Source organism: Plectropomus leopardus, chromosome 11 (genome assembly GCF_026936395.1).
Source record: "Plectropomus leopardus strain MGB_pleo_1.0 chromosome 11, ASM2693639v1, whole genome shotgun sequence".
Taxonomy (NCBI): Eukaryota; Metazoa; Chordata; class Actinopteri; order Perciformes; family Serranidae; genus Plectropomus; species Plectropomus leopardus.
The window spans coordinates 18596275-18618981 of record NC_142186.1 but is presented as its reverse complement, the minus strand read 5'-3'; the positions used below and the strand labels follow the sequence as shown (position 1 = coordinate 18618981).

General features: G+C 39.6%; 3 protein-coding genes across 6 annotated transcripts in view; 2 read left to right on the top strand and 1 right to left on the bottom strand.

The window, feature by feature from the left end:
* The window catches only part of spmip4 (sperm microtubule inner protein 4), a 67344-nt gene that overhangs the window by 37106 nt on the left and 7531 nt on the right, over nucleotides 1-22707 (bottom strand). The window lies entirely within an intron of this gene.
* Nucleotides 14327-18401, top strand: cbx3b (chromobox homolog 3b). 2 transcript variants are annotated; one of them, XM_042489564.2, is made up of 5 exons: nucleotides 14327-14530; nucleotides 14954-15094; nucleotides 15189-15345; nucleotides 15772-15932; nucleotides 17176-18401. In XM_042489564.2, exons 2-5 carry the CDS (start codon nucleotides 14955-14957, stop codon nucleotides 17294-17296), a joined length of 579 nt encoding a protein of 192 aa, XP_042345498.2. In that variant the 5' UTR covers nucleotides 14327-14530; nucleotide 14954; the 3' UTR covers nucleotides 17297-18401. The 2 variants fall into 2 exon arrangements, with proteins under 2 accessions (XP_042345498.2, XP_087940298.1); XM_088084172.1 differs by having other exon boundaries at nucleotides 14327-14545.
* snx10b (sorting nexin 10b) lies at nucleotides 19779-22298 on the top strand. Of its 3 annotated transcripts, none has more exons than XM_088084171.1 (6): nucleotides 19779-19826; nucleotides 20105-20191; nucleotides 20283-20383; nucleotides 20509-20610; nucleotides 21313-21522; nucleotides 21973-22298. In XM_088084171.1, the coding sequence occupies exons 1-6, from the start codon at nucleotides 19794-19796 to the stop codon at nucleotides 22100-22102; spliced, it is 663 nt and encodes a 220-aa protein (XP_087940297.1). In that variant the 5' UTR covers nucleotides 19779-19793; the 3' UTR covers nucleotides 22103-22298. The 3 variants fall into 3 exon arrangements, with proteins under 3 accessions (XP_087940297.1, XP_042345500.1, XP_042345499.1); XM_042489566.2 differs by having other exon boundaries at nucleotides 20060-20191; XM_042489565.2 differs by having other exon boundaries at nucleotides 20057-20191.

Here is a 22707-nt window from a genome sequence, read left to right as displayed (position 1 = left end):
AAACTACATCAACTGTAATTGTTTATATTGACTTCAACTTAGCCCTGAGCTTCACAGCATGAATCACTGCTCGCCACCATCGTGTCAGGCCTTCACACCGAGGTGGTCTTTTGCATCGGAGAGGGAGCTCTGGGTTTGTGTTGGCATTCAGCCAGTTCTGACCTTCGAAACATGTGAACACAAACAGGAAATTTCTTTCTACATGAACCTCCGTCAGCTGCCATTCTGTCTTCTCTTTCACTATAAAGTGTTTTTCCTGCACATTACAGCCTTGAATAATATGCTACCGTTGTTCCATTATACTCTATAGCAATAAGGCAATATAATTGTATTTACATTATGCTATTGGTTGGTCCACCACTTTTTTAATTTTATTTAGTACAGACATTCATGCTCTCCCGAGGATGAATCAGACTGAGTTTGATTATCCCCCTACTTCTATAGCACTACCATGTTTTTTGGGGGCGGGGTTGGTGGGTTTTTTTTTTTACATTTTTCACATTTAAAATATAGAAAGATAATATGCTACACATTGGTGATAATTGTGATTACCTGCTAAACATCAGCATGTCAGAATTGTCATAATGAGCATAAGCAGTCTAACATTCGGGGTGGGCAATTAAGAGAAAATCAAATATCACAATATTTTTGACCAAACACTTCAATTTCAATTGAGGCAATATTGTAAGGTCTACTACTGCTACTTTTATAAATATTTATACAATTTTGATAAATGATCATCAGTATTGTGAATACAATGACTATTTAAGTAATGGCAATGGAAAAAAATTAAATAGCTAGAACAGTCCAACACCTTCTCATCCCAACTCCTCAGATACTGCCACTTTGACAGTGGACCTATACGTCAAAGTCAAAGTCAGAGTCAAAATCAAAATCAAAATCAAAATCAGAATCAGAATCAAAATAAATTAAAATCATCAGTTCAAGAACAGTGTGTCAATTTATGCTTGATACATGCACTGTCCTTTTTAATATACACTGCCATTTTCACAGGAAATATACACACTCTGCCTGTTACACGCATATAGTCATTTTCTAAATGAACTTTCAAAGAAGATAAAACACATCGTTTTTACATTTATTCCCTAAGGTTTACGCAAAAAAAAGTCTTGGGTTTGGTTGAGAAAAGAAACATTTTGGTTTGGCTTAAAATAAGTATGGTTATTGTTAACATAATGTAAATTCATGCAACATACATTAATAACATAGGATAACACCAGCCTATTCTCATCCCAAAGTTGTCAAATGCTGCCACTTTTGCAGTGTTTTCAGCATAAGATTCTGAAGCTAAAAGCCAGCTTTCATGTTCACATGATACGTTGCTGGACACTTCAGCTGATAACACGGTCAGAGAAAACCATTCATGGTGTTATAGCATGCTGACGGGCTATGTCAGGTCAAAATGCTGCTGGTAATGACATAATATAAGGAGCATGAAAGTCCCTATAGGATAGGCAGGATGGGCGGTGGATGGGTCCAATGAGTCCAACAAACCCTGGACTTTCATGCAGGAGTCCGGTGTTCACTTCCCATCTGAATGTGATGGGTTTTTTTTCTACACCAATCTGTGCCAGCATGTGCTTTTGTTGATGTCCTGACATTGGTTGCCATGTGCTTGTGCTGCCTAAACATAACCACATGCAGCGTAATCCAACCAATCTGCTTGTTTTGACATCACAGTAGCTCGATACTTAGTGCATAAGAAGGGTACCTAGTGCATAATATGTAGACACTGTAAAGGGGCAGTATTTGACAACTTATGAGAACGTGTTGATGCTACACATTGCAGACTACTTTGTTATTAAAATCATTCTTGGTTTCCCATGGGAAACAAATTGCAGGCTCCTGGTTGAAAGTCTAGAGTTTGTTTGTTTGATTACCCAGCCCTAGTCTGATGTTAGCATTCAGCTAAAAGCAGCACTGTACCTAAGAACAGTCTCACTGAGCTACTAGCATGGCTGTTGACTCTGCTTCGACTTGTTGTACACATGCTGGTCATGCTTCACTAACAGAGTAGATATAAATGTGCACATATTTGAGCTTAAATATTTGAAAGACCTTTCTCTAGAAGTACTTCTACTTGTTCTGAAAAAGAAGCGTAAAAGAAAACAGCAAATATTTTAGCTCATCATAGCAGGAGCAATTGATTATATTAAAATATCAATAAATCAAATAACCACCCCCACTTCATGAATAAATTGCAATTATAAGTTATTGTAAAGCTTGTCTAACTGCCCATAAAAATGTATGACTTCCATGTGGTTTGAGGTTTATCTGATATAGATATTTTAGAGAATTCAGGTTCAGCCTTGGTTTGACAAAAAAGTTTGTTTTCGCTCCCTCTTTGCTGGCAGCTGTTGGACTACATTCATCGCTCTGAATCAAGGTGAGTATGTTGCTCAATAGGTCTTTCTGTAACACTAGCCTTTGTTTCATTTGTCCTTCATGCAAGCAATTTATGATTCAGAGTATTGATTGAGATGTTTAACATTTTATCTAAAGGACATCTCGTCATAAGCAGAGGATGATTTTATCTTCAACTATTCGTCAGCAAATTCATCTTGTGTAATAGCTTTATCCATTAAATCCTGTTTTTTATTTATTGTTCCATTGTAACATATATTCCTGCTTTGTGGATTTACATAAAAAAATGTCCATAATTGAAAGAGAAGAGCAAACAGGACAAAAATGTAGAATCTAAACCAAAGGTATTTTTGAACTACTCTTAAAATGAAGCCACAAATGTCATCCATTAAACTTAAGTCGGAGAAGTCTTTCCTCTCAGTTGCACATAAATTAGTTTCAGCTCTTTCAGATCATGACCATTGACTCCAGTCCCTCTCAAAGACACAGGGGGGGCTGGGGGGATGTGGAGGTCTGAGAAACTCAAGACCTCATGGCAGCATACCACTCAGCCATCACAAGCACTTAAAGTCTTTTAAAAAACCTTGCAGTGTTGTTTACTATTGGCTCTGTGTGAACAAAAGCTGGAGCCCGGGTGTCTCTGCACTAACAAGGCCCATCTGAAAGCAAAAGGGAAATATAAGCCGGCCCTTGCTTGCCACTTAATTTCCTGGCTGGTGAGAGCCTGTTTCCTGTGCATCAGCCTAAACATGGCATTTCACCGGAGGGACTTTGCCACTTGCCCCCCCCCCACCCACCTCCTTTAGTTTTGACTCTCAGCTGCAAACAATTTATTTTCAAGATGCACTGAGTAACAGTTTCCAGATCAGCCCCTGATAGAATTTAAATTGAAAGTGACATTTTGGAGGATGGACAATCTAAATCTGCTTCATGTTTTGTCAGCTCCAGGCAGTGGTTCAAACCAAGGGAGTGTTTGTGGTTTTTCAGTGCTGTCTACCGATGAATGGAAAGCAAGCTCTGGAAACTAATTTTCACACCCAGCAACTATTTCATGGCAAGTATGAAGCTGTTTGCTTCAGCAAGAGCTGTCTTGCCTACAAACAGTGGTGGCTTTGATTTAAACTAACTCAGAGTTGTGTGCCGCATATGTGGGACAAAAGTTACATGTCCTGCTTTTTCCCTGTGAATTCAGAATGAGTAGTTGTACATATTTGGAAATGCGCTTTCTTGTCAATTTTGACGTTCTTATGTTTATGTCTCAAAATTAACAATTTCATACGACATGTTGTCTGACCACAATGCAAGGCAAAGGGTTTATAGATATTCAAAATGGCCACACTCATATGCGAAGCAGAAATCCTGTCAACATGAAGAGGGAAGAGACGTGATAATTGTTTATCACAGCTATTACACTTTCAACCATTTCCATGGAAAGCATGCAAAGTTTTGTACAGGTGAAAAGTGACATAAATAGTTGTGAAGAATGTGTATTTAAATAAGAGCTTGAGGGAGATCCTGCCAATTTTCTCACCTATGCAGACTTTGCCGATTACTGTGTAATATGGGCATGATGTCTGGATTGTTCACTTTGGAAAGTTACAGAAATGGTTGGACAAAGCCATTGTGGGAAGAGTAGGTTTACAGTTTCTGTTGGAGTTACTGGCGCCTTTAGCTTAAGTGTAGCACAAAGGCTAGAAATGGGGGAAAAATATAGCCAGGCTTGTCTAAAGGTAAGAAAATCAGTTTATCATCAGCCAAGACACACCAAAATAACATCAGAGAACTAACGATGATGAAGACTGACTGAGTTGTCTGATGTCACCTGTGTCTCGGCCAAAGAACACTTGAACACACCACAACAACAACAGACAAAAGCCAACTAGCACATACGTTCTGTGCCTGCTTGAGAGGTAAAAACTCTCCATAGCTGCATGCGTTAGTAGTCTGACATTCAACATGACAGCCAACATGACTAGATGCTAGTTGCTAGCTAGCCAAATAGCACATTAGCAACACAACCTGATGTCGTAAGAACAAACGATATTTACTGTGTGTTAGCAAACAATAACACAAACAATTACGAAACATTTTTGCTTAAGAGCTTAATGGCTAGAAAAACCCTTTCACATATGACACAACTTTGTTTGGATCATACTCTCTCTTGACTTAAGTTGTTTGTTTAAATTCTTCACTTCCATTTCAATTTTCGTGGGTTGAGCTGAACTGCCAAACTAAGTGGTTTAATACGTCAGCGGGCTACGCAATCTCTGAAGTAGATTCAACATGCTATTTCAGCTGAAAAAAAAAAGCGAATAAGTGGCAACAAGGGGTGACTAGTGCCAATGGTGCAGGACATACCACAAAACTAGGGCAACAGACGCTCACTGGCAACCCCACAAATTGTTATCAGGGCCCTCCACTAGTTAATTAATTAAGTTCACTAATTAAAATGTGTATTAAAAAAATTGGTTTTCTATGTATTTTTTTGGACCAAACTCTCTTTAAAAAAAAAAAGATTCCTTTTAATCTTTAAGACACTCCCTTTAACCACTATGTTACTTTCCCTGAATTATGTGTTTGCTGTCATATAAACTTGAAAAACACCTATGAAGTACTGTATGTTATAAATGTTACCAGAAGTTATTTTAGGTGCAGTGGTGTGGCCAGGTATTGTTTTCAAGCATACAACAATAAACATATTTTTATATCTAAAATGTTGCACTTTTTGGGGTGCCAACTCACCTCACTCATCTAATAGAGCAGGCTTGCCATGTACAAAGGGTATGTCCTTGCTGCAGTGGCTGCAGGTTCAGTTCCAACCTTGGTACTTTCCTGCATATCATCCCCTCTCTCTTGCCCTTTCATGCTGAATCTATCCTATTAAATAAAGGCCAAAAAGCCCCAACATATTTTTTTAAATTGTGGACCTCCTGTTGATTTTTTTTTCTTCTGTACCTCGTCAAATACAAATAGAAATTCTCAAACCTGACTACAGTGTTTTAAGGCAAAACTCAACTGTTCACTCATCAAAATAGACACAACATAGACCAGTTACTGTGGCCTGTCTTCATCAATTATCCAGATTTCACCACACTGTGTTCTGAGCCTTTGTTTTGAGTTTGCAGGGTAATTACTGGCAGGACTTGCTCAAAGTTGTTATTTTCCAGATGGTAGGCAGGCTAGACCCAGGAGCTGGTTAGTCCCACCATGTGCTCACGCTGGAGCCTATACAGCAAGCACTTAGCCTTCAGATGGCATGAAGCTGCTATAGGCCTGGCTGAGCTGAAATGGGTCATGGTCAAAGTACTTTTGGCTGGGGAAGAAAAGCTTCAGATCCCCAGGACCCAGCCAGCAAATGCTCTGTATTCAAAGGAAACAGCTCTGCATCCAGACCTGTGCAGAGCAGACACAGGGTTTGATTGCAGATGGGCCAGTCACCTGCAGCCAAGAGGGGGCAAATGTGGAGTTTAAGGGGTTGAATCCTGATTGGATGTGGAGCAGAGCTAAAGTTCAAAGCGTACAGCTGTGAGAGAGGGAGAGAAAGAGTGGAAGGTCAACAGACTGGTTTCGGTGGTTTGTGGAGCCACACTTGATGAGAGTTGACAATCAGCAGCTGCACAGTGACAAGATTTACCAAGGCAAAGGTCTATTCAACACTCAAGAATGAGATACTATTCAGCTGTCTGCTTGCTAAGTGCAGGAAGAGTCTGGCCATTTTTAAAAGCCTTCGTACTCGTGATAAATACATAGAGGTGTTGTTACGTATATGTCATGGAAGAACAGGGAGAAACAACTAGCCTAGCTCTTTCCAAAGATCCTCCGAGCAACCCCTCTAAATCTCACTTATTCATTTTTCATGTAAAAACAAGTGTTTGATGAAATGTCAAACTTTTTCAAGGCAGCTCTTGTTGAGCCAATCCATTAGGAGAGAGACAAGTCAGGGGAGCACTCCTTGTTTGGGTTCACTGGATGGTGATGGGCAGTCGTGAAAGGGAACACTTAACATCAGGAGAAACTGAGATGGAAAAGGATGTGTGACAAAGGCAGGCCACAAGAAAGCAAACAGTCACCGTGGAGACAGCAGAAATCATTGCTTTGTGAGTAACCAGCGAAGAGCAACCCATTAAATGTGAGCTACTGTTAGTATATGTCTCACTTTTCTTCACAAACATCAATCATTATCATCATCATGCAATATCAAAAATGCCACCATTAAATCTGCGTGAGATTACTCTTTGCAGGTGTTATGAAAAGTAAAAAAAAATCCTTTCTAAAATTTCATCACACTAAGGGGAATTTTACTCATAAATCCCTTTGCAGAGGAATATGTAAGATTCAATGGCAGTTTAAAAAAGAAATTCATAAAAATGTATGCACAACAATATTAATTTCTTGAGATTCAAATGAGTGTATACTTACTTTTTTCTTTAAAAAATGAGGCCTGTGAGCTGACTGACACATTCCTCCATGTCCCTCTGAAAGGACTTAATTTAACTTTACTCCTGTCTTACTCTGCCCCGAGTCAACGAGCTCCATCAGCCAAAAAACTCACAAGAACAAAACACACCCGCACTGGGAAAAGAAAGAAAAGTGAAGAGAATGACACAACGAGAGAGTGGGAGAAAAGGAGAAGTAAAAGAAGGGGGAAAATAGTCTTTTTAGGTTCAAAGACGATCTTTCTCAACTCTTCTCCATTCATTTTGTGCCACATTGGCCCCTGGGGAGATGGGGGTTGCTTGTCACTGGTGCCATTCACCTGCCAATCAGAGTGTTACAGGATCTAATGGGCTCCGTGTTGGGTAGCGGAAACCCCCAGCCAAGAGGCACATGGGATGAAGTCACCACCTGTTTACACAAGAAACAAAACCATCCCCGCTATCTGACTAGTTCTGAAACTTCTTCATATTCAGCCCAGCTGACTCTTATACTTTACTTTATGATGGTGGGGGAACTACTTTTATTGTTATCTGAAAACTACTTGCACAGATGAGTCATCAAGTCTAAACTGGTGTATGATGGATAGAAATGACATAGTTGTCATTGGGCATAACAGTAATATGTCCTTGAGCAATACATCCAGCCATTGCAAATGACTGATCTCTGACTTCAGCACATGCCAAATATAACAAACACAACCCAAGTCCAGGACTCAAGTACTAAGATACTGTGGGAAAGGTATAAGGTGTTTTACTTGACTTTTTAAATTTTACTTTATAATTCCCCACTTTTTTGGCTTTTTTCCTTTATCCAGATTGGACAGCAAGTGTGAATGGGGGAAAGAAAGGGGATGACATGCAGCAAAGGGTCGAGGTTGGAGTCAAGCCCATGGCCGCTGCAGCGAGGACACAGCCTCTGTACATGGGGCCCCCGCTCTACCAGGTGAGCTACTGGGCACCCCCTTCCACCTCACTTTTGAGGGTTAGTTGTGTCTTTGCAAATTTGAATTTTACAAAACAGATCAGCTTATGAAACATTTTATATAAAGAGAGTGAGCTTAAAAGGACAGTTCACCCCCAAATATATAGTTTTCATCTTACCTGTAAGTGCTGTTTATCAATCTAGGTTGTTTTGTTTTGTGTTGCTGAGTGTTGGAGATGTTGGTTGTAGGGGTAGGTCTGCATTCTCTTGAATATAATTGAACTCTAGGGCACTCAGCTTGAGGTGCTGAAACCACAAAAACATGTATTTGAAAAACTCACAGCTATGACTCTTTCCAGAAATCATATCCTGGTTACTAAAGATAATCCACAAACCTTGTTGTGAGCAGTTTTATGTAAGAGCTGTTTTCTCTCCAAACTACAACTGCCAACTGTATCAATGCGCAGAAGGAGGCGTGCATCTACTCATGGACCAGGCTGTTCTCATGCACTGTTAGTTCATATAGCCATAAGTAATGCACACTAATTTAGATATAACGCACATAATCAAGACCCATTCATTTTTGAATAACACACATAATAGGGAAGGCTGGGATCATGTGATCAATGCATTGGAGTAAAGAAGGAGGTAGTCCAAGTAAGGAGACAAGTTGGGGAGATGGACTGGTCACAAAAACCCCACAAAGGACTTTTTCCCCCAGGAGGTCATTGTGTGAAACCAAGTGAGTTTTGAGTTATTTAAAGGTGCGTTATCACCGTGTTTCTTTTCCTAATGTTATGTTATTAACTTATGTTAAGTAGGCCTACGTCACTGTACATCAAGTACATAATGTAATTCATGGGGTGCTATTTGTGAGATATCATACAAACTCTTATATTAGGAGTCGTTGCATGGAGGAGAGGCTTATGCTCGTGGCAGTGCGAAATGTAAACATTAATGGCATCCTCCTCAACTGAGCTGTAACATTAGCATCAGTAGTGCTTGGTCGCTAGCAGTAGATGCATACTTCCTTCTGTGTTGTTGGCAGGTGTAGTTCAGTAGAGAGAAAACGGCTCCTACATGAAACTGCTTACAACAAAGTCTGTGGATTATGTTGAGTAACTGGGTCATGATTTCTGGAAAGAGACATTGCTGTTGAGATTTACAAACATATTTTTTGAGCACCAAAAGCCAAGTGACATCTAGTTCCATCATATTCTAAAAAAGTAGACAACTCTATGGCCAACATTTCAAACACTCAGAAACTCACACCAAAACAATCTATATCTATTAAATTACACTACAGTAAGAGGAAAATATATATATATTTAAATTTCTCTGGGAAATGCCCCTTTAAATCCCCAAGTATATATGAAGTGGCTATTCTAGGAATCTATATACAGACATTTACGCTTTTGAAAATTAAAATCTGCTGATCGAAACCTGTAGTGAAACAAATACTCTGGAGATAAATTCCTACTGTATTCATTCCCAGTAACTCTAAGACACAAAGCATCACAATAACTAACCCCCCCTCCCCAAGCCCTCAATGCCAGAATAAGGTATAGAATAACACAGAGGGAAGTATCTGGGGGCACTGTAAGTGTCCTGAAACAAGAGACATATTCTCGTAAGCAATCCCAGGTGGTCTACCTTCCCACGTCCTCTGTTACTCATGAAAAGTCGTTTTTCTCTCTGCAGCATTCATACAGAGGACATAAACTGCACTGGAGCCTATCGCACCAGATGCAGATTGATTCAGTGTGTGACTCTGAATGTGATCTGAGGACAGCGTGTGGAGCTGATGAAGGTGCTGAAGGCTCCTGCAGTGGGGGTAGAGTTGGTGACAGCAAAGCATCTCAGCTCTCACACTGCTGCTTTTACTCCAAATATGAGTCTGCATTACATGTGGGAATGATCTCCAAGAAAACACCATATAAATATGCTGCCAATCAATCAATCAATCGGTCAGTCATGAGCTCATGTAAATCACTTTCCCCTCCAGACCAGCCATCAATATTCCTGTTTCATTGCTCCTTAAACAACCAGATTAATGCTCGTTAAGAAAAACAGAACCAACATGAATGTCTTCGCCCTGGCTGTAACCCGAGAGCCTCAAGGTGGTACTGAGGGAATGCCAGGGGCCCTCAGTGTGAAAAGGGTCCAGTCAGGCTTGGCCCGAGCCACACAGACCACTACTCACTCCATCCACAGCCCCTCACAGCAGGATCCAGCCATCTGGACTTATTTCTGTTCTAACAGGGTGGCTCTCAAGGCCCATCTGTATGAGGGCTGCATTCACAGTGGGCCCCAAGAATGTGCTTGTCTAGGAGAGAACCAAGCAGATTTAAGGGATGACGGCACAACGCAATATATCTTCTCACCCTGTACACTGGAGCATGTCATTTCATCAACATCTGTATTTCATTTTTAGTGCTCTGGTCAATTTTAGGTTTAGTCCGTTTGGTTTTAGGCACAAAAATAGGCCTTAAATCACTCTGTTATTGCCTGTTGTTGAGTAATTTAGGCTTCAAACACATGAAAGACATGAAATATGCTTCATAAACCATCCCAAATCATTCCTGCCCTTGAACTCAAACTCCTTCAATCCAGGATGTCATTTATTTGTTTTCATGGTTGCAGAATTTTTGAAAACAGATGATAATACAGATTTTCCTCAGTCACTTCTCGCCAGTTGCTGCATTTCGTAGCTCTCTCTCCCATACTCTCATATCTTCACTGTCTGTTCATCCCATAAAGGTGAAGTTAAAAAAAAGTTACCGATAAAGAAATCATCATCCCACATTTTGGATCATTGCTTTGCTAAAATATTTTACTTGCTTTCTAGAGTTTGGTTAAGATAGCCCAAAGGGATCCATACTGTAGCAGAGCAATAAATCCAAACAGCACCTCACTGCATGCATTACTGCCGCTCCCGCGCCTGCAGCGACAGCTTAACCCTATTAGCTGCTCTGTTACTATGGCAACTAGCACTAAAACCCCAAAAGAGCCGACAGGAAGGGGTCAGAGGGCAACAGCAGGTCATATGGCAGATAACCAACACATGTCTTGCCTTGGATTCTGGGTCTACTCACAGTGAAAGCATACTGTGACCTACTGTGGATAAAGATGTAACATATGGTTGAACTGGCTCTCATACCCCTTTCTAATAAGGCGCTCTTTAGACAAGTAGAAAGTAACAGCTTCATTATTGGCTAATAAATCCTCAACTAATGTCCACATCAATTATATGTTATTCATAAGAACAAAGTTTGAATTTCCATGTTGTAATGAAATAGCTCTGGGTGGTTTATCTACCATTCAGCTATCCATTTATTAGATATTTTTTATAACTACAGGCTCAACCCAGTTGCCAAGAAAAACTTGGCAATGTTCATCTCAGATGTAGTATGATGTAATGTTTAGGCTGACTTTGCCATCAGGATATGGAGGGGATGGTGAATAATTTTACCAAGATGAGACGTCTGCCAAGCTGCAGACCACAAACAGCGAGTCATGTGTTGTCATGGCTGTGTTTTCAGCGTCTTTTTAGGCACCTATCATCACGGGCATGTCTAGTGAGTGGCACTGGGTGGCCTGTGATGATCACCCCTGAAATGTGATTCGCCATCCTTGGTGTCACCCCGTTATGATTGACTATCCGCCCAGTCAGTTCGAACTGAGTAAAATCCATTTTTGTTTATAGATGCAATTCAGTCTAAAACTAAACTATAAGCAGGAATGTAGGGCCATGCAATGTTAGTAATTAAAGTAGGTATGGGTAGTGGAGACAAAAAACGGTAAATTACAGCTCTGCAGGCTTGTGTACCCGCAGCAGCGCTCGTACTTCACGCCAGCCCTGTATAAGTCAGTGCCCCATTTGAGCCACCGCCATAAAAAAGGTCTGGACACGCCACTGCCAATCATGGGTATTTTGTAACGACCCATCACTGTTTTTACACTGGGAATAGTGGCATGAAAAGCAGATGTTTTTACAGAGGCATCACTGCTTTTCCAGCCAGAATTGTGTGCACAAAACTGGATATTTTATGTAAAAACATTATCTTTTGACATAAAGTTAACCAGTGCATTGTTGAAAATATATCTGGTTCATAATAATGTGGAAATGTAAGATATCCAACATGGGGTTTTTTGGTGATTGGGTTGGCAGACTTAATAGACTGTAAAGCAAACAGTTTACTACTGATTTATCAGTATTTTTATCTGCAGAATTATAAAAGAGAAAACACCAGCCAAATGGATTTTTAACAACTTGGCCAGCCAAAAGTTGCTCCTATGGCTTATAAATGAATTACAAAGCATAACCTAATTATTTATTAACCATTCAGATAGTATATAAGAATACAGTATAAGACCACTTATACATCCTTTATATAAAAAAGTGTGTCATTGCCAAAAGGATGCCCTGAAAAAAACAGTTTTCTAGTTCGCCAAAACAGTAGAGGCTCATCACAGATCAGAAGACAAGGAGAGAGTTTCTATAATGACTTATGAGCTGGTGTGGAAAGACAACGTGTCCACTAGATGCAAGCGCTGCTCTGAAGACAGAAAATCAGGTTTAATTGTTGAGAGCATTTTCAGCATGTTGTTAATAATTAATCACAGAAGAAAAGAGCAGCTTACCAACTTCTTCAATAGAAAACCTACAATTCCTGATGATCATACCAACAGTCTTTCGCTTACATTAAGTATCCACTGCACTGAGAGCTAAATGGGGCATATGCATTGGGTCCAAATGACCAAACATTGACTTGCAACCTGCATAAGACCTGTATCCTGTCCCCTCTGAGACCCTGATCAATAAGCTCCTTTTCTGGATACGATACACACCACATTCATCTTCCATGAAGGCGTCTGCCAGCCTTTTCACTGAAACCCCTTTTAATCACATCCCCAGGGCCTCCCCACTGTTTTCTCATTGAAAATAAAACTAAGATATTAATTCTCAGGACTCTGACACATAACCATGTGCTGATTTTACTGTAGGCATATCTGTATATGTGTAACTTTCTTATGGCTTTGTTGCACTGCATGCATAAGTACATTTCATGAACAAATGCACCCAGTGTTACATAATCCTGCCTTGAGGATGAAACGGTATCAGAAACAACAGTGCATCAGAGGCAGCTCCGATGTGAGTCCATCTCCGAGTAAAACCTTTTGTTCTGCTGCCTTTTGCTCTGAGCTTTCCAGCATAAATCCATTCTCATTAGTTACCTGGGGTGCAGGAGCTGAACATGGCAATTCGACACAAGCATGCAGCGTCCCCCAGTGGTGTGTTACAAAACTGTTTGGAATTACTGTTGGGGGAAAAAAAAGATTACATTGGTCAAGTGGGAAGGCGTGTTAGTGGTCCTTACTTAGCCAATCAGTAACTTCGGGGCCTCCCATTGGCTAACAAGAAGCTGTCAATCAAATCCTCCAAAGGGTGATTTTCTCTAGTGCCTTCAGTGTTATTGAGGAGTTCGTGGAGTAATGATCTCCTCCGTGAAATCTAAGGTCCAAGTGGCCTACTTTACTACGCCGCTTCGCACTTTTTAGTAGGCTATTCTCTTATCCTGAATGTGATTATGCACATTATGCATGTCATTCCCTTTTATGAAATATTGTTTAAATTTGACAAAAGTGTTTTTCTTCAAACTAACTAAAACATAATAAAATAAAAACAAAATAAAAAAAAAAGTAAATCCACAGTACAAAAATATCCCATTACAAGTAAAGGCCCTGCATTCGGAAGCTTACTTAATTAAAAGTGTTTGCAACAAAGTGCACTTAAATGAATTTATAATAAAACAATTAAAAGTAAAACTTCTTAACAATATTAAGGAGAATTGCACCATTTCATATAACACGATCTCCATCATAAATGTATATTTTTGGAATATTGCTTTTGATGCAAGATGAAGATTGTTACTACTTTTATTGTGTTGGGATAAATTAATCTGTAACAATTATATTTCATGATTTTTCATATTTTATTTTTTCCTGAGCTGCATTGTAACTACCAACTGCAGAGGTAAAATAAATGTAAGTGAGGAAATATAATGATATAATATAATATAATATAATATAATATAATATAATATAACATAGTATATATAATAGGGCCCTGCGATAGTCTGGCGACCTGTCCAGAGTGTACCCCGCCTCTCGCCCAATGGCAGCCGGGATAGGCTCCAGTCCCCCCGCGACCCTTACGAGGACGAGCGTTTACGGACAATAAATGACTGACTGAATAATATAATAGCTGGTATGAATGGTATCAAATATTATTTTGCAGCTAAAAAGGCGCTTACAACGATAATAATTATAAATGCAGAAATGTGATCAAGTGTCAGTTGCTTTCAAAGACTATAAAGATCAAAGAGTAAAAACAACCTGGAACCAGTCTAAAATCCCGGTGAGACGCGTTAAGTGCACTCAGTCCCTTGCCATACCCAGCTAACGCCCATGGGTGGCAGGGCTGTTCCAGACCACTGGACTGGGGGACGGACTGCTCCCTGATTGGTCGGCGCTATGCGCGTCCCCGTCGTCTCCTCCCGGTTTTCCTGGCATGACCTTTTCCCTTGGCAACCACTTCCTCCGAGCATCCACGGCCATCTTTAATTTTAACTCATTCATGAAAAGTTGTTTGGCTCATGTAAACACGCCGAACGACACATTTGCGCACAGAGCAGCATCGACGGCGCTGTGTGCATGTAGTTTTCCAGCGACCTGCTCCACACAGAGCCGAGCAGCACCGCAGCAGGCTGTCCGCCGAGATTAAGTAAACACCGAAAGCGTACGTGCATATTGTTCAGTGTAGCGTCTTGTGCAGCAATCGAGCACATTTCCGCACATGTTTTCACGCTGCTGTTTGCACATTATGCTCCTAGATAAACTGTCTGAATGAGCCGTACACGTGTGTAGATACTAACGTGTTGCGTTTTGGACGGAAGGAGTAGTATGTTGTGCTCCCGAAAGAAACAGCAGGTGGAGCGCTAGAATGAGTGTGTGGATCATTGTCTGAAGGGCATAGCTTAGTACTCACCACTGCCATGTTGTTCTGCAAATATCCCAGCAGAATTAAAGAAAAAAAGTCTGCATCAAGTCTGGAGTTTTAATTTTAAGCCACTTTTTTTTCTCATGTGTTAGTGAACTGCTAGTAAAACAAGCTGGTTGTCATTCATTTGCTTCTCATTTATGGCAGGATGAGAAAGAAGCAGACTGCCAAACAGAGGAAGACTGAGGAGACTACAGTTGTCCAGGAGTTTGTGGTAGAAAAAATAATTCGCCGCAGGATCTTTAATGGGAGAGTTGAGTACTTCCTGAAGTGGAAAGGTTTCACTGAGTGAGTGAGCTCTGCTTCTTTATGTACTATGGCTTTTTTTTGTTTTGTTTTTTTTATGCAAGTGTTTTCTCCCTTCCTTTTAATTTATTTACAGTGCGGAAAACACATGGGAACCTGAAGACAATCTGGACTGTCCTGAACTTATTGAAGAGTTTCTGAGAAACACCCATTTCTCAGAGGGGAATGAGGAAGAGCTAACAGAACACGAGTTGATTCCTAAAGAAGAAATGACAGAGCAGGAGACGGAAATAGTGAGTATGTGAGAAATTAAGTGTTGGAGTGTCTGTGAGTTTGTGTTGTTTCCATGTTATTAACAGAACTTCCACATCTAAATCTGTAAAAAAGGAAAAAAACAACATTATTATAAGGATGCTTTTGATGTAGTACATCACAGTCAGAAAATTCAGGAAGCTTTGTCTCTAAGTAAAATGAAGCAGCACTGGAGTCAATTAAAAACTTTTGACTATGTTGGCAGATTTTATTCCTTCTTTTTAGGGTTTTAGGGCTGAATATGAAAGTAAATGGTGTGTGAAGGTGGGTAGTTTAACAATGCCCTTGAAAGTGAAAGTAATAAAATTTCCCTTTTTTTCACAATGACCGTGTACAGCAAAATGCGGATGTTGACTTTGTGGTTTCTTCTAACTGCTGCATCTTTGTCCTTGTCACTCTCTTTGCAGTCCTGCATGCAGTCTCAGCAGCAGGCTCTCACTGTGCAGACCAACAGCGAGCCAAATGACGAGCAGTCAGACACCCCGACTAACCTCAGCAATTACCTCGAGCCTGAGTGCATCATCGGCTCCACAGACAGACAGGGAGAGCTCATGTTCCTTGTCAAATGGTAACTGCACTGCTTCCTCTTTTGTGTCCTTGCCAGGGGTTAAGTAAATGTTGTTTAATGGCAAAAGTCACTGTCGTTCACATTCAAAGCTGCAGGCTAAATGTTTAAACTACAGAGAGGATGACAGTGCATATGGTGTCAGGTATATGAGGGTGTTTAGTCTTGTTGTTGTAGGTACACAGTGAAATATATTACGTGATGCGAGTATATCATTAACTAAGAAGACAAGGCGAGACAACACTGGCAGTGACCACCTAACATTCCTTAGATTAGTAACAAATTATGGGGAGCATGCTTCTATGATAAAGAAGCAGCACGCCCTCACCAACGCAGCCACTTGCTTTTTTTATGTTTTTGATCGGAAAAGATGCTTTAGTTGCATCATGGGAAGTAAAGGATTTAGTGTTTTGGAGCTTGATCCATATAAGACAAAGAATTTAACTTAATTTGTTGGCACCTTTCAGGCACAGAGGCAATTCAGACTGCTTTACATGTGATGAAGACATGCAATAAGATAACATAACTCATCTTGTATTGTGCTGAACCTGTGTGGATTGTAACTAATCGGCCATGGAATTAATCTGCAGATTTTGTAGCTCAAAATTAGACAAAACTTTACTTTGGGTGTCAGTTCTTAAGCCACGATGAAGGCCAAAAGTGTGGCCTGCAACAGACAAGTAAGGCTTGTCGTTTTTTAGCCGAGCCGTTTCCCGAAACCCTGGGGCCCCTACCGACTGTTGTAGACGAGTGAACAGTCAGTACTAAATTATGGTATAAATTAGTTCATAATACAGATTTTTCTACAATTGTGAATTACTGCCACCAGATAGATCCTTGAACATAAAAGTCATTTATGTGTAAACAAAATATCAAGTTGATTGGTCTAGTAGTTTGCAAGATTAGCTGCTGACAGAGAGATACAGACACGCACACACACAACTAAACGCCTAGCTGATACAAAAGTAGAATACAAATAGATGTAGAAAGTACAATACAAATAGATAAAAAATAATCAACCAGAAACAATTAAACATCTGTTGTGAGTCCAACAACTTCAGTGCAGTACTTAATATCTGTGTTGCCCCTTTAAGCCAGGAAAACTGTCAATGGATATATAAAAACTACAGTATTCAGAAACTGATTGTATTTTCTCCTACACAACAACTATTTCCGAACTGGCACAAGTGTGAGCTGCTGCTGAAGCATTTTTACACTTATAGATTTTTTGCGTGTTTCCCCGCAGGAAGAACTCCGACGATGTGGCCCTGCTGCCAGCACGCGAAGCCAGCGCCAGGTGTCCCCAGGTGGTCATCGATTTCTATGAGCGGAAGCTGACTTGGCACTGCGGAGACGAGGAACAGTGAAGTGCGTGTGTGGGTTGTGTACAGAGGCGAACTGATAAACAGCTGCACTCTCATCTGAAGCTTAGTTTAACCTCCATTGAGTGTCCTCCTTCAGCTGACATTAGAGGCATGCTGTGTGAAATTACGCCACAGGTAGAGTTTGTGGCAGGTGCGAGATCCTCAGCAGGGATGGATTTTATAGTGCTCTCAGTCCCATGGTGCTCAACGAGGTCTCTGTGCCTTTGCAGAGACTGTGATGGAGTCTAAAACTAACCTTCTGTGCAGAGAAGCTGATTTGAGGTCAGACTAACTTGTAGCAGCTTTGGTCTTGTGTAAGCAGACACAATCACTGTGGTCATGTGTTTTGTTTTATTGTTTTGTAGTATTTTGGTATTTATAGTCCCGCTGAGCTACATCTTGGTTGTTTTGTGTGTGCTTTATATCTTTTTTTTAGCAACATTATGTAGACAAAGTGAACTAACAGCTGTCCAATCAGTACCTCCAGTTCATGTAGCTTTTAGTTAAAACTGAAGATTGTAGACATGTTGTTCGAACGTTTGGTGTTTGAACTAGTATTGTGTAAGGTGTTTATAGCCACAACTTTTACTGTGTTTTACTGTGTTTCTGTATGATCCCATTTTTGTTGCTTTTAAAAAATGTTGCCCACCACAAATTTTCCCTTATTTCCTATCAGCTGCTAAGAACCAAAAAAATCTTCTCCTCTATTAAATTATAATAGGAATATTATTGAGTTTTAAAAATATATTATTTGTTGTTCACACAAAGTGAAGTCCTGGCAGAATTAGCCAAAAAATCAGAATATTTCTAAAAGAAATCTATTAAGATTAATAGCTTTTGTGGGCCTGAGATAGCTAATGAGATTGTAAAAAGTAGCACTTTAGATATGACACTGTCCAATTATGTGGGGCATTTTTTTTCAGTAATCATACAGGTCTGTTTTACCTGTATCCTGATGGCACTGTTCTGACTCGACATATCTCCCATGACTGTTATGGGACACACAGCTGAACCTTAAACCTCTTAAAACACACCTGCTACTGATTTACTGTAACTGTTGACCATGGATCTGTGACGTCTCTTTAAATAAAGGAAACATTTTTGTGAAGCTTTTCACTTTAAGTTTTTTACTGTCACATTTGTCACATGCTTTATCATATGTTAGGATAGAAAAAAATACTTTACTGTCTACTTTTTCATGCAAAAGGCAGATTTTTTGCATATGCAAGTCCTGCTCTTTAAAAGACATGTTGAGAATATCACATCTAAACTGGAAAAATTAAAACACATTTATGTAAAAACAATACAAAAAAGAAGCTACATCACAAGGAGCACCAGGTGCTCGATGGTGAGAACTGAATCGAGGTTGAATAAATAGATATAAAGTGCTAGGTGCTAAAGTGGCAAGTCAAGGTAAGTCTCAAGTCTTTGCACAAGTCCCAAGTCAAGACAAGCAAAGCCCTTAATGTACTCTTCACCAAATGTTGTGCCATCTTAATGCAAAATGTTAAATGTACAAAAATCAATGTGTTTTAAAAGGTGTTTTTATTTGTTAAAAAGTTACTTGGCTATTAAGCTATTATTAGCTAAGCATTGGCTCGCTAACTATGTTAATTTTTGTCTCAACTTACTGTTCTTTGTGCAACTTAAAATGTCGAACTACTTGGAGATGGTTGCGTCCCCATCTGAAATTGGTGACCTACATGTTTTGCATACTAGAATTTTTTTTAAATTATTTTTTTGTTGATGACTGCATAGTTTTTGAATGCGAACAAAATTATCTTTGGTATCACGGCACCTTTTAACATAATGTTAGTTCCTCAGTTCTCATACGCAAATTATTTGGATACTGTAATATTGTTTAAAATTATTTAAAAACTGGTGTTAATGTTACTTGATTAAGGAACTGAATTGTTTCATGGCACTTATCAAATAACATACTTTATAATCTTTGCAATTGGGGGAAAGTATCAAGTATTTTCAAGTCAAAAGGCTCAAGTTCAAATGAAGTCACAAGTAATTGGTTTAAGTCCAAGTTGCATGTATTTTTTTGTTTTTTTACAAGGCGGGTCTAAAGTCATCAACTTTGTGACTCAAGTCAAAGTTATGTGACTTTATGTTATGTGACACCTCTGCTGATTCAGAAATTTCATGGTGACGGACAAATTCTCTAAAAAAAATTTTCTTTGCAGGGAACTTCAGTTAAGTGATCAGTTAAAAAAAACAGTAGCTGAGGCGTTGGATGTGTTGACAGTTTCTAAATGAGTCAATAACAATACACATGATAAGAAGTAGTAGTTTGGTACCGTCATGTTGGCACCGAGACTATTGTTGAATTGACAGTTACAAGGAGGAGCTTATCTCAGTCTTGTGACTTTATTTTGAAACCTTTGCTCCTGGACAATAAAAGTTGGAAATAAAAGGTATTGGCACATTGCTAAGCGCAGCATTATCTGGCTGACCTTGACATTACTGATATTCAAACAAGATTATTGGAATTATGAGAGAAGAAACTGACAACACTATGAATGAGGTAGGTCTGAAGTTATTGTTTAATTCTGATGAGAGTTTTTAAAAAGTTACATAGTTATTTAAAAAATAACAAAAAAAAACTTTGAGCTCAGGAGCTTTCAAATCTGGTACGGCCTATTTTTTTGTCCTGAGTAATAAAGGATATTTGATGGGATTTTCCAATCTGATTTTATTCCTGTTAGTCATTGCACTTCCTCTATCTGCCAATAAAACACTTCCCCTTTTTCATAGCAGATTCAGTTCAGTGCATCACTGTCTTCCCCTGCCTTCTCCATGCAGCAGGTGATCAGTGTCTGGGTGCGGGACCCGCGGATACAAAAGAATGACTTTTGGCATGCCTATATAGACTACGAAATTTGTTTGCATGTAAGTATAATGATAAAATTCAGCTGTTTTGATCTTTATAATGAAATAGGTTAACTTACTGTGACATGTGCGTAATGCTTGTGTCCCTCAGACCGACAGTGTATGCTTTACCAAGAAGATCTCAAGTGTGAGAAGGCGGTACAGTGAGTTTGTATGGCTCAGGCAGAAGTTACAAGCAAATTCGTTGCTATTGTAAGTCCTTTTTACTGAATTTTGAACCGACAATTTGAGAAAAAACAAAAATTTTACTTTCCATGTTAAAAGTAATCTGCACTACAGTTGCTGTCATTTTTATGGTGTATTTGTGTCTTTTGCAGGGTAAAGCTACCAGAGCTGCCCCCAAAGAACCCCTTCTTCAGCCTGAACAATGCCCAGCAGATCACTGAACGGATGAAAGGGCTGCAAAAGTTTTTGGAACAGTAAGGATAATCTCACAGATCAATAAACACATGAACTTTGACATACTGCAACACAAACACAACAATACTGGGGAATCACAGTTTCTAGGAACCCTGGGACTCGTGTCTGCTGTTCTCACATCAACAAGCAATACAATACACTCAAGTAAATGTATAGTTACTTCCATAAAAATGATTCAAGCTAAATGAATATTACCATTTGAGAAACCTACTCAAATAACAGTAACAAAGTACCTGGTTAATAATTACTCCACGCTGCCTAAACATTATTTTCTAGGGTGTGTGGCCCAGTGCAAAAAAAAAAAAAAAAACAACTTTAAAAATGTAATCTTTTTAACCAAAACATGTAAGCTCTGTCCTTTTTAGATTCTGGTGCAAAGAGTGTGGCCATATGTGGTCAGGAATTATACACTAAAAGCAGCCTTTTGCTCTGAGTTTTGCTCCATTGTTATGCAATTATAGTCAAAAGACAAGTGATACAATTGCTTCTGCAGTAGAGGTGCTACTCCTTAGGGATGCATGATATTGGATGTTTTGCCAATATCCAATATGCCTATATATAACAACTAATTTGGCTGAAAACTGATATTGATACTGATATTGATATATACACTTATACATTTAGTGCATTGTGTTACTAGCCATCCCTAAATATAGGCAACTATAGACAACAATCTAATCCTTATTGTCCTTATTCTCTAGGACCCTGCAGAACCCTTTGCTGCTGTCCGACAGCTGCCTGCATCTTTTCCTACAATCACAGCTCAACACATCCAAGATGGAGGCCTGTGCTGCTGGCAGGACCCATTACTCTGTGGCCCAGGCAGTCAAGCGCTGTGGCCTGAAGAGATTTCACTCTGAGGAGGATCTGCAGAAGGACCTCAGCATGTCCTGTGACTCTGACTCCGACAGGTATTCTGATGTAAAACTTTTTGTAGTTATTCTCTACTCAAACAGTTCTTCGATTCCCCAAAAAAACATCACTAGAGCTGAAAGCCATTACTTATAAAGATCTATTTTATATTTGCTTTGTTAGTAGTAAAGCAAAATATGCTTTAAAGTGTACACTCACTTGAGCTGTTCAGTGGAAAGAGTGGGTGCCCCTTGTACAAAGGCTATGCCCTTGCTGTACTGGCTATGGGTTAGTTTCTAGCTCGTGGCCCTTTGCTGCATGTCATCCCCTCTCTCTCTCCCTCTTTCATGTTTAAATTCTGACCTGTCAAAATAAGGCAAAAACGGCAAAAAAAGGAAAAGTGTACACTCAGTGATGTATTTTCCAGGACAAATAATAAAATATCTCCTTCTCTAAATTATAAAATTAAAATTACTTTCCACTCTCTATTCTTGTCTCTTTCATTCCAGCTCAGAGTGTAGAGATCCAGAGCTTCGAATTAAAGATTTGGCAATAAATACAGCACACAGTACGGCTTCACTTGATCTCATGGGAACCAGCCAGGAGGAAACCCTCAGCTGCTCATGTGGTTCAACATGAAAACATCAGCAGCAGCACAAATATTTGGACCGTACAAGAAGAAATTTGCCTGTTACCTGCCATACTGCACTTTTGGCTGCATTCTCGCTCCTATTTGTTTCACTTCCAAAAAGTAATTTTGTTCAAGGCATTTTAGTTTAAAACATGTAAACATGTAAAACATGAGTGGATAGTAATAAAATGTATCTATGTTGAATACCAGTGTTTGGTCTGTATAGCTATAACGTTTTAGCAACACTGTGCCTGAAGATGGCAGTGTTGTCACATCAATATGTTTGTTTATTCACTTAATCCATGAACATATGCTGTAACTGTCTATATTTACTCCATAAAAAAGCTTAACAGGAGCATCGCCAGTTATGGTCATTCACAAGGTGTATTTTGCTAGATATGTGCAGATAACAATGCAATATCTTAAGCTGTGACAGCCTGATGTCTCTCTGTGGCTGAACTTCCCCTCCTAATAAAGTGTAAGGTGTGGGAAGCTTGTCATCTGGTGGCCACTGCAGTGCTTAGCAGTATGATGTATAATAGGGTCTCTGCAGAGTTTTTAGACAGTCCCCCTGTCAGGTGTATGGCTGGTAGGAGGTCCTGCGGGATCCCCA

Coding starts and splice junctions, on each gene's coding strand:
- cbx3b (XM_042489564.2), top strand. CDS start 14,955: ATGAGAAAGAAGCAGACTGCCAAACAGAGGAAGACTGAGGAGACTACA. Junction 15,346..15,771: donor CAGAGCAGGAGACGGAAATA/GTGAGTATGTGA, acceptor CTCTCTTTGCAG/TCCTGCATGCAGTCTCAGCA. Junction 15,933..17,175: donor CTCATGTTCCTTGTCAAATG/GTAACTGCACTG, acceptor GTTTCCCCGCAG/GAAGAACTCCGACGATGTGG.
- snx10b (XM_042489565.2), top strand. CDS start 19,794: ATGAGAGAAGAAACTGACAACACTATGAATGAG. Junction 19,827..20,056: donor CTGACAACACTATGAATGAG/GTAGGTCTGAAG, acceptor CCTTTTTCATAG/CAGATTCAGTTCAGTGCATC. Junction 20,192..20,282: donor ACTACGAAATTTGTTTGCAT/GTAAGTATAATG, acceptor TGTGTCCCTCAG/ACCGACAGTGTATGCTTTAC.